At 38.1% G+C, this 11,688-nt stretch overlaps 1 protein-coding gene across 1 annotated transcript; it reads left to right on the forward strand.

Moving 5' to 3' along the window:
- Nucleotides 1-6,711: 6,711 nt before the first annotated feature.
- LOC107062416 (uncharacterized mitochondrial protein AtMg00810-like) lies at nucleotides 6,712-7,140 on the forward strand. The gene has a single exon (XM_015313022.1). The coding sequence runs from the start codon at nucleotides 6,712-6,714 to the stop codon at nucleotides 7,138-7,140; it is 429 nt and encodes a 142-aa protein (XP_015168508.1).
- The last annotated feature ends 4,548 nt before the right edge of the window (nucleotides 7,141-11,688 follow it).

An 11,688-nucleotide genomic window follows, 5' to 3' on the forward strand; every position in this document is an offset into this window, starting at 1 on the left:
AGTAGTATTATTTGAAGTAATTAAATTTACCTTCGTTGTGATGTTGTTCTCTTCTGTTTGTAAAAGTGCATCTTGGCCTCTTGCCTCTTCTTCCATGCGGATTTTCATTATCAAGGTTTCAAGGGAGGTTTCCTTTTGTTTGTGGCGCATAGTTTTTTGAAATTCCTTCCAAGAAGGTGGAAGTTTATCCACTATGCCACAAACAATAAGGTTATCTCCAATTTTAACCTCCTCGGACCTAAGCTCTCCAACAATCATTATAAAGTCTTGAGCTTGGTCCACTACTGATTTGTTGTCTACGATTTGGACACGAAAAAATCTACTAGCCGCATATTTTTTCGCTCCAGCCTCTTCGGTATCATACTTACTCTGCAATGCTTTCCAAATTTTCTTTACACTAAAGTAAGTTCTATCATAATAATCATAAAAATTATCAGATAGACAATTAATTATATAATACCGACACTTATAGGAATCACCATCGTACTTTTCCACTTTCTCTAGATGAGAAATAGTTTCATCATCATTCATAGAGGTGATGTCTACTTTATTAGGATTCTTCTCAGTTAACACATAAGAAACATTGAGAAGACTTAAGTAGAAAAGTACTTTACCCTTCCATCTCTTAAAATGGTTACCATTGAACCGAAATGGCTTGTTAAGGTCTCCCATCTTGGCATCCGCGTTTTTTCCAATTGTAGCCATGATGAAACTCCTTAAAATTGTTAGTGAAAACTTACAAGATAACAAAAATACAAGATTACAATTGAAAATAAATATGAAGAAAATAAATCTCTTCAGGCTGAGGCACGGATATCTCGCTCTCTTTTAAGGAGATTTTAAGCCACTGCAGCAAATGTTTTTCACCGGTCCAGCAGTAGTCCTCTTTGACTTGTCCCCTCCAAGATACAACAGCCTAACCACAAAATATAACTCAACAACTCTGGACAAGAGTTGAGTCCAAAGCTCCACAAAAAGAAACACCTCCCTTCAACTAATAAGAACTCTCTTTTTGACAAACCTTATGCACTCTATAATTTTCTTGTTGTATTGTGTGTATTAAACCAAATGAAGACCACTATTATTTATACTAGAAAGAAGTCTTCCTCGAAATGAATAGGAAGATAATGGTGTAGTAAATAGTTGAAGATAAATGGCCTTAGGAGTTACATAGGTTACAAGGATAATGGAGGAATTAAGAGTGACAATCAAGTGCCCACCAATGCCATCAACGGCTAATACCATCAACGGCATTTTGCAAAACTGATGTGCATATGGCACTAACTCCAATTTGGAGTAATATAAGCTAGTAATGCAGCAATTATGCTTGTGCTCTTTAGGAAACACACTCCCAACTTTACCCTTAAAAGGAAACACACCATTGCTTGTCTCACTTCCTTCATGTCCCATTCTTTCTTTTCCATTTATTGATCCTTTATGTGTTGACATCTCTCTCTCTCTCTTGTTGTTATAATGATTTTAGTGTTTTTAAATGTTGTTAATATTTCAGTTTTGCAAGTCATTATATTTATACAGAATTAAGATGAAGAAGCATCTTGTTCAATCTTCTACTTTTTTTTTTGGTGGTAACATCATATTGTGGAATATATACTGATTTTTTACCTCCCATTCCCTTGTTACATATATGGTCAAGCAATTATTCGTATTAGTCGCAAAGTAGACTAGAGAAGCTTTTTTTACTTTTTTGACCTCCCCAATCTAAGTGGACACAGTTTTTTTTTTGTCATTTTAGGAAATTCAAAACATCGATTTTTTGTTTCTCCCATCATTATATTTTGATAAGTCTCCTAGATGTTTTGATGATCTCCTCACAAGTGCAGAGACATGGTCCTCTGCAGAGTATAAATACTCGTCCAGTTGTCAAAGTGTTGTACAGCTGTAAAAGTTGTCCGTGTCAGGAAGTTGGTGTACCTGCAAAGTACTTCACCAATCAAAAGCGAGGAGGTTGCTTGTACATTGGATAATAATTCTTCATGATATATATTCAACAACAAACAACTATATTACTCATTCATTCAAAGAGAGACATTTCAAGCTTCAAAAACAACAAGGACCTGATCAATTGCTTCAAGTGCTTCCTGTACCAGCTGTTACTTTGTTTGCTTGTAATCATGTTTATATTATAGGATTCGTTTTAATTGTGAAAGAAACGTTTCAAATTTGTGTGAATCATTGTAAGAACTAGGTTAAGGGTAACTTAGGTTCTTACTCTAAAAAGTCTATATTAATCGGTTAGGATTAGTATAGTGGGCAGTGTTGTATCTGCTCTGGCTCAACTAAATGATAGGAGGTATTGCTTAGTGTGGAGATTAGTCTGCTAATCTCAGTTTGTAAACTGACTTTTACTTTTGCTTGGAGAAGATTGGTGGAAGCAGTTTGAAAAGTCCTGTTGAGAACATGTCGTAGTTTTACTCCCTTGAGCAATGAGGTTTCCACATAAAGTTGCTTGCCAATCTATACTTTCAGCATTTGTTCTTTACTGTCTAATATTGTAACTGTGTTGAGGACATGGTCCCATCGACTTAAGTGGACGCATACATTCCAACAAGTAGTATCAGAGCTTGACTTTTCGTTTTGTTTAACACCAAGAAAAGAAAAGATACTGAAGGAATGACAGGTCCACCCAATATGGAAGAAGGTCAGTCATCTACCAGACCACCTCGCTTTAATGGACACTACTATGGATAGTGGAAGAATCGCATGCATGACTATATCAATGTTGAAGACACTAAGTTATGGGACATAATTCTTGACAGGTCATACATCCCTACGAAGGAAGTGAAAGATGGAGAACTCACTACAACAGTTGTCAAAACAAGAAAAGAGTACAATGAAACAGATAGGAAGAAGATAGAGAAGAACTATAAGGCTAAGAAGATTCTAGTATGTGGAATCAAATCAGATGAGTATAACCGAATCTCCGCCTATGAAACGGCCAATGAGATTTGGGACTATCTCCAAACTGCTCATAAGGGAACCACACAAGTGAAGGAGTCAAAGGTCGATATGCTTCGACAAAATACGACAATTTCTGCGTGAAGGATGGTGAAACCATCTTCGAGATGAACTCAAGATTCACATTTGAAACCAATGAGCTGAGATGCCTTGGTGTGCCTATTCCCTTGAGCAAACAAGTTCAAAAAATTCTCAAAGTGCTTCCTAAGTCTTGGAAAAGCAAGGTGAATGCTATAACTGAAGCAAAAGATTTGAAGACTCTTGCCATGGATGAACTGATTAGAAATCTTCAAACATATGAGCTGAACAAGCAACATGGGACAATCATGAATAAGGGAAAGAATGAGAAATCAATTGCTCTAAAAACTTCTTAAAATGATGTTACTGAGGAGGAGGATGAAATGGCCTATTTCACTAGTAGATTTCAGAAGATCATAAAGAAGCATGAAGGCTTCCAAAAGAAAACCTTTGCCAGCAGAACCGCTATTGCAAATGATCTATGCCATAAATGTGGCAAGCCTGGTCACTTCATGAGGGATTGTCTTAGTCAAAAACAGGAAACTCATGACACCAGACCTCATAAGAGGGACCTGGTCCCAAACCATGCTCGAAGGAAGGCACATGCTGATCAATTGGTGAGAAAAGCCTTTGCTGTTTGGGGAAATGATTCAAGTGAATCAGAAGAAGATACAGAAAGTCATGAAGATGTTTCAATGATGGCTATTAAAGATGATGAAAATGTCTTCAACTCCATCTTCTCATTAATGGCAAAGTCTGATGATGAAGAGGATCTAAATGAGGTTACTCTTTTTTATCTTAAAGATGATCTAGATACTCTTCCCATCAAAAATTTGAGGAAACTTGTTGCATTGCGTATTGATTCTGTTGATGAACTAACCACTAAAAACTTAATGACGAATGAAAAATTAAGTTTACGTGTGGATGAAAAATCAGCTTTTGTCTCATAAGTTTCTGAAATAAGTGTTAGGATAGGTATCCTAGAGACTGGTAAGATGACACCTGAGGAGGATTCTTGTACCTCGGAGGGTGGAAAGCAAAAACTTATCATTTTTGAGGAAGAGTTGGAAGAAAAACTTAAAATCTCGGAGTCTAAGCAAGTTGCCTCTCTTGAAACAAATTCTCAACTGAGGAAGGATCTGAGCAGGGTCAAAGAAGAGTTAAGCCACTCTCTTAACTGGACTGACTCCTCCAAGATACTCTCTAACTTGACTAGTCAGAGCTTCAATGGAAAGAAGGGTGCAGACCGATAGAACCTTTTTATAACCCCCATAGTAAATATGTGTCCGTCTCTGACAATCTCTTGTGTACTCACTGTGGTTGTAATTGTCATCTGAAGGAAAAGTGTGAGACTCTGAAAAAAGTAAAATAAAGACATGAGAAATTTGTTAGATCAGAAAAGAATGTTAAAAGAGGACACAAGGTACCTTGTCCCCGTTACCATTTCACTAAGAACACTTTACCCCCCGGACAAGAAGGTTTCTTATTAAGCCCTTTGATAGTTATTGGGAACTCTGTCTGAAGTGGGTTCCTAAGTCTAATAAGTGATTCTTGTGCAGAAGAGAGGGAGCAGTCAATGCTGGTATATGGATAGTGGATGCTCAAGGCATATGACTGGAAATACTCTAAACTTCCTCTCTTTGGAAGCACACCAAGGTGGTGGTGTGTCATTTGACGGCGGAAAGAAAGGTTTTATTCTTGGCATTACCAAGATAGGAAGAACTGCAGATCATTCCATAGATAGTGTACACTATGTGGATGGTCTGAAGTTTAATCTCTTAAATGTATCTCAAATTTGCGACAAGGGAAATGAAGTCAAATTCATGTCTGAAAGGTGTGTGGTTACAAACTGTGCAACTAGGAAAGTTCTGATGTCTGCAAAAAAGGGTCAAGAATATGTATGTTGCTGATCTAGATTTTATTGAAGGAGACATCTTGTCATATTTGAGTGCTTAAATTGATGATACAAACCTTTGGCATAGATGACTGGGTCATGTAAGTACCTCTCTACTTAACAAGTTTGTTGCAGGGGACTTGGTCCATAGACTACCAAAGCTGAAGTTCTCGAATGACAAAGTATGTGAAACATGTGCAAAAGGCAAACAAACAATATCTTATTTCAAGGCAAAGAAGGGTGTGAGCACTACCAGACCTTTGGAACTTCTCCACATTGATCTGTGTGGACCTGTCAGAATTCAAAGCAGAGGAGGTAAAAAATATATTCTTGTGATTGTTGATGATTTCTCTAGGTACACTTGGAATATGTTTCTGTGGAAAAAGGTTGAGACTGCTGGAATTCTGGTTACATTTACCAAAGCAATTCAACTGAAGGTCAACTGCAAGATTGCTAGTATTAGATGTGACCATGGGACAGAGTTTGAGAACTCTCAAATGGAAAGGCTTTGTGCTAAATAATAGAAATGATGATATGGGTAAGTTTGATGCCAGGAGTGATGACGGTGTGTTTGTGGGATACTCCTCCACTAGCCAAGCTTACAGAGTGTTTAACAAAATAACTCTCTCTGTTGAAGAGAGCATTCATGTGACCTTTGATGAATATGAGAAAAGTGTTGATCACAGTGGAGACAATGAGATTGAGGAGTTGATCAAGGAAAGGAAAGGAAAGGACAGCCTAAACCCTGGAAACAAACAAGTCACAAAGGAAATTGCTGCAGATCTCACAGGAGTACCAGGTCCTTCCGATACTACTCAAGAGGTTCCACTCCAATATCATGAAGATGATGATGCTGAATCTGATGCTGATAAAGAAGAAGAGATTACCAGAAAGTCCGAATGGAAGCATCAATCCTCACATCCACTGGACAATCTCATCTCTTCACTTGACTCAGGAATTCAAACTAGATCCAGGACAAGAAATCTAGTTGCTTACTCAGCCTTCATATCATCCATTGAGCCCAAGAACATCAAAGAAGCATTGCAGGATGCAGATTGTGTAACTCCAATGCAGGAAAAGCTCCATTAGTTTGAAAGAATCAAGGTGTGGCACCTGGTCCCCAGACCACTTGACAGAACCAAAATTGGGACCAGATGGATCTTCAGAAACAAAGTTGATGAGCATGAGATCATTACTAGAAATAAGTCAAGACTTGTGGCACAAGGTTACAACCACGAAGAGGGAATTGATTATGATGAGACATTTGTCCCTGTAGCTAGAATGAAAGCCATCAGAATCTTGATAGCATTCGCCGTTCACATGGAATTCAAATTGTTTCAAATGGATGTCAAGAGTGCTTTCTTGAATGGGAACTTGAAGAAAGAAGTATATGTCAAGCAGTCTCCAGGCTTTGAAGATGCAAACCTCCCCAATCATGTGCTGAAATTGGACAAGGCTTTGTATGGGTTAAAACAGGCTCCCAAAGCTTGGTATGAACGCCTGTCAAAGTTCTTCCTCACCAATGGGTTCAAGAGAGGTAAAATTGATAATACTTTGTTCTTAAAATTCAGAGGTAATGAATTGTTAATTGTGCAGGTATATGCGGATGATATCATTTTTGGAGCCACTGTAGAGTTACTTTGCAAGAAATTTGCTGATCTGATGAGCAGTGAGTTTGAAATGAGCATGATGGGAGAATTCACTTTCTTCCTAGGCTTGCAAATCAAACAATCCGTTCAAGGTACCTCTATATGTCAAGAGAAATACATCAAGAAACTGCTTCGAAAGTTCAATTTGATTGAGGGAAAAGTTTTTGACACCCCATGAGCATAAGTGTGAAGCTTGACTTGGATGAAGATGGAGTTGAGGTAAATCAGACTATGTATAGGGGAATCATTAGGTCACTCTTGTATCTTACTGCAAGCAAGCCAAACATAATCTTCAGTGTAAGGATGCACGCAAGGTTTCAAGCTGCACCAAAGGAGTCACATCTAAAGGCAGCTAAACGAATACTGAGATACCTGAAGGAAACTCAGGACCTGGTCCTCTCCTACCCAACATGTGACTCACTTGATCTAATTGGACTTGCAAATGCTGACTATGCAGGCTTTCTTGTAGATCGAAAGAGTACATCAGGCATGTCACGTTTTCTTGGATCTTCACTGATATCTTGGGGGATAAAGAAACAAAATTCAGTTGCTTTGTCCACTGCTGAGGCGGAATATGTAGTTGTTGCTTCATGTTGTGCTTAACTGTTGTGGATCAAGAAACAATTGGAGGATTTTGGTGTTCTCACTGATACAATTCCTTTAACGTGTGACAACACCAGTGTAATGAATATGGACTAAAATCTTGTGCAGCTCAAGAGGACAAAGCACATAGATGTGAGACATCATTTACTAAGGGACAATATTGAGAAGCAAAATGTTGTGATGAAATTCTGCAAGACTGAGATCAGTTGGCTGACATCTTTACAAAGGCACTTAGTAAAGAATCATTCATTAAGAACAAGATAAGGCTGGGGATGCACAAGATTACCTGATTCCTCAACAAGTTTGCACAAAAATCTTCTATTTTGATTATGTTAAGGAGGGCAGGTATCTATACTTGTTTAATGTTTGTCACTTAAGAATTCACTTCTGGTACCTTAATGCAGGTATACACTCATGGTGTATTTAGCTGAAGGGAAGATCTAACCATACAGGCAGGGTCGCAAACTGAAAAGGGGACCTGGACATCATAAGGTTAGTATCACTTATGCTACATTGTCTGTCTATCAATATCACTGCTATGCGTCTTTCCCCCGGTCATCGCGTCAGTTTCAAGTGTCTTTTCACTTAAAAACCAAAGGTCGCTATTGTTGGGGACCCGATACCCTTTTGATTCTATTTAAAACTAAGTTCTTAGAGAATCAAATTCTTCAAATCTCTTCAAGTATTTCCTTCTTATTCTCTAATTGTTCTTCAAGTATCTTTTTTCTTCTCTTTAAATGTCTAACTCCGTCTCTTCTTCCCAGACTCTTATCTCTCAAAAAGTTGCAAACCCTAATTCCTTCAACTTCTCCATATCCCCTCCATATGAAACTCTTTCGACTCCAGTTTGTGGAGTTAGTGAAACGAGTGCCATAGCAGCAAGTCAAGTTCAAACGAAAAGAGCCAGGAAAATGAGGAGGAAATGTATTGAACCTGTAAAACCTACCTCTACACCTTTCCCTATCAGATCTAGTGATACTAAGTCAGAGGATGTTACTGCTTATTTGACTAAGAAAATAAAAAAAAGTGAGAAAGAAAGGGTTTAATCAAAAGGAAGTCAGAAGAGTGCAAAGAAATCCCTAGTGCAAAAGGGAGAAAGTTAGAAAGCAGGTGGCTGATAAATCAAAACCCGTAAAGGGACCAGGTCCCAGGGTACATAAACAAAGTGAAGAAAAGGAAGTGAATAACGGCGATAGAGAACCAAAAGGTTTTGAATGGCAGAGTCTTTGACCCTGACATTCTAACCAAATTTGGCATGTCAAATCTTTTTTATGTTGTCTCCATTCAAGTTTGGAACCATCTCTTTGAACCACCAGTTTCGTACTTGCACGAACCTGAGGTGCTTGAATTTTTCTACAAAATAGAACTTCTGGAAGGTGGTGGAATCGCGACTACTGTCACTAAATTTGCCACAAAATGTGGAGATGTCAAAAGAGAAGGGTTACCGAAAAGGTCTCTCAAAAAGGAATAACAGTTGCTTTTCGAGTTTATCAACAAAGTGTTGGTGCCCAGAACAGAAAAAAGAACAGTGGCATCTGCTGCTTACCTTTTTCTCATGGAGAAGCTTAATGAACTTGAGGAGATCAACCTCCCTGCCATTATGCTGGAACACATGCACAGGGTAATGACTTGAAAAAGGGTTAAACATGGGATTCCGTTTGGTTACTTGCTGAATTTTGTATTCAACCATTTCGAAGTGCCTTTGGGAAAATGGGTAACTGGTACCACCAAGCAGATGTTCACTGCTTCTACCCTGCTGGAATGTGAGTGTGTTGAAGGAAAAGCTAGGGGCAGATCTCAAGTGGCAGATGTTCTAGAGCAACAAGCTGCACTTAAGCTTCTTACTTAGATTCTGAATAACAAGGAAATTGAAATCGCTACACTGAAGTCTGAATTATAGTAGGTTATTTCGAGGGGACCTGGTACTAGTGATGGAAATGAGCAGGTGTTGCAAAAGTTGAGGGATGAAAATGAAAGGTTGCGGAAGACAAATGTCTCACTCAATGAGGAAGTTAAGGCTCTCAACAAGCAGCTTATCAAGGCTTATGAGCATGCAAATGAGCGTCTATCTCTGTTTATGCGCACCCTCAATCCCTTTCCCCCTCCGTCCTAAAATTGTCTTGTTTCCCTCTTTGTTCTTCAATACTGATTAAAACTCTTGTGGCTTTGTGTTGTTTTGACTGACTACAGTGGTCAGTATTTGTGATCTAATGCTATTTATGTGTGGCTTAATATTCTCTTTATGCTTGCATACACATGTTCTGTGTGTCCCAAGGCCCTGAATTCTTTATTGCTGTCACGACCCGAGAGCACCCCTAAGTTGCGACACGGCGTACTCAACCTCTCGGAGGTCTCATACAAGCCCTAAGCATTCATCACATTAGATATGTAAAATAGTGCGAAATTAAAAACACTTTAAATAAAATCCATAAGACTCAAAGGTCACTTTTAGAAACATCATTCAAAAGCACACAAGCAGAATACTAAATCTCTTAGCCATCTTAGACATAAACGTGAAAACATACCAGGGAAACGGCCCCTTTACAATCAAAAGAAGTCTATTAAGTCTATTACAAGAACCTTATCATAAAATTAGAATAGAAAAGTCTTGTCCTCGACATATGAGGACATACCACAAGATCTTGGAAGAACTTCAAGTTCCAAGCTTACTATAGAACCCGCTCACTTTCCGGAACCTACACTAGTAGAAAATAGAGAAATATGGAATTAGCACAATTAAGTACTAAGTATGATGACCATGCAAGAAAACGTGCACCACAGACATTTACAAAGGATAAATGTTTTTAAGACCTTCTTTAACAAACCTTTACAACCACAAGCATAAACCCACATTTCAAGTCACCATTCACAAATAAGACCATATTCACATCGTTTACAACTCAATTAACACAAGTGTATTATACCTAAACAAGATAGCAAAGTAATTCTTTCCTTACCATTTAAGTCTCTATCTCAAGTCACCCTAAGTCACACTTAAGTGAATAATGAAGTGACCGCCCATACAACCTCTTCATATACACCTAAGTGTTCCTAAGAGTTACCATAGACAAGGGTTTTATCATTACATTACAACATACTGAGTCAACATTCTTTATAAAACCATTTAAGAGACACGCAAGCATATAGGGGACAATCACATAATAGCCCTAAGGCTTAGGGAACTCACTTTAGTATCTTCTAAGCCTACTCGTGCCATGTGTAGATAGCATCTCATACTACTACCTACACGTTGTAGAACCTATCCAATATTAGAGTGCATATCCCATATGATGGAAATAGGCCTTAACCGACATAGACCGTTCTAGCAAGGTATGGAATCCGGAGTCTATCCTACTCCGTGGAGGTTGTTCTACTTGCCAAGGGTAGAACTAAAAGCAACCCATGTTGGCACATGGTTTAAGAGATGTCCAAGGATGTTCATTGTGCCTAATCTCATGCTCAACTAGGCCACCATCCTAACCACATCCACTCGGTGCTTAGCCTTGGTTTCCATAGAGTATTCAATCACATATGTACTAGAGAGGGTTCCTTTTCTAGTTCAACCAACTCATAGTACCTCTTCCCAAGAAAGGCCCCATTTCTTAGTCATAGCCAATCTAGGTTCATAAGGATAGTTCATTTGACTTTCTTAGATAAGGATTCTCATGCCGTTTCGGCTCCATCCATCTCTAAGTCTATCATTTCACTCAAGAAGGGAACATCACCCTAAGGCCCATCCTTCAAGGTTATACATTTACTTAGGAAAGCTAGACTCATGAAAAGGCACTATGCTTAAGTCTTGCCAATTCAAGTCTTGGCCTAGAATTCCTCTTTTAGCATTTATTGGAAGAGCTCCATTACTAAGTCATAGCCCAATCCCACATTCATATATAAAATCAAGCTTTCATGACACAAGACAAGATACTCAAGTCTAGCATATGAGCTAAAATATCATCTTATAAAGACTCATCATAGTCCATCATCACTACATATCATCATTTCAAGAGAAACATGCTTTCTCATTAGCATAATAACAATTTATACAATATCACTTTAATACCATTAGAACATCTTCACATTATAGCTTCACACAAACTTTACATATAGCTTCATATATGACTTTACATATAGCCTCATATGTGTATAATAATACAACACTATAATAGCACTCATATAATGCCCTTCATGGCCTCAATTTACAATAATACGATATTCCAATATTATACAACAACTTCACCAATGCCTTCATGGCTACAATTCAATAATACCACACAAGAATACGATATAACACTTCCACCAAAGGTGGATTCAACCTACCAACAACAATCAATTCAATCAAGAGAGTTCAAGCTTTCTTACCATAATCCAAAGCCATAGCCAAAATCACCAAAATCCAAACAATCACAATATTTCACCCATAAGGCTTACCACCCTTAATTCACCCATTATCAACAATTAATCATGAATAAACATTAAACAACCCAAGAGATATCAATACAATTCACTTTACACCTAATTCCATCAACTTTGAATTTATAGAAAAAGATT

Source organism: Solanum tuberosum, unplaced genomic scaffold (genome assembly GCF_000226075.1).
Source record: "Solanum tuberosum cultivar DM 1-3 516 R44 unplaced genomic scaffold, SolTub_3.0 scf00227, whole genome shotgun sequence".
NCBI classification, from domain to species: Eukaryota; Viridiplantae; Streptophyta; class Magnoliopsida; order Solanales; family Solanaceae; genus Solanum; species Solanum tuberosum.

What these genes read in the sequence shown, in the direction of transcription:
- LOC107062416 (XM_015313022.1), top strand. Translation starts at nt 6,712, where the DNA reads ATGAGCATAAGTGTGAAGCTTGACTTGGATGAAGATGGAGTTGAGGTA.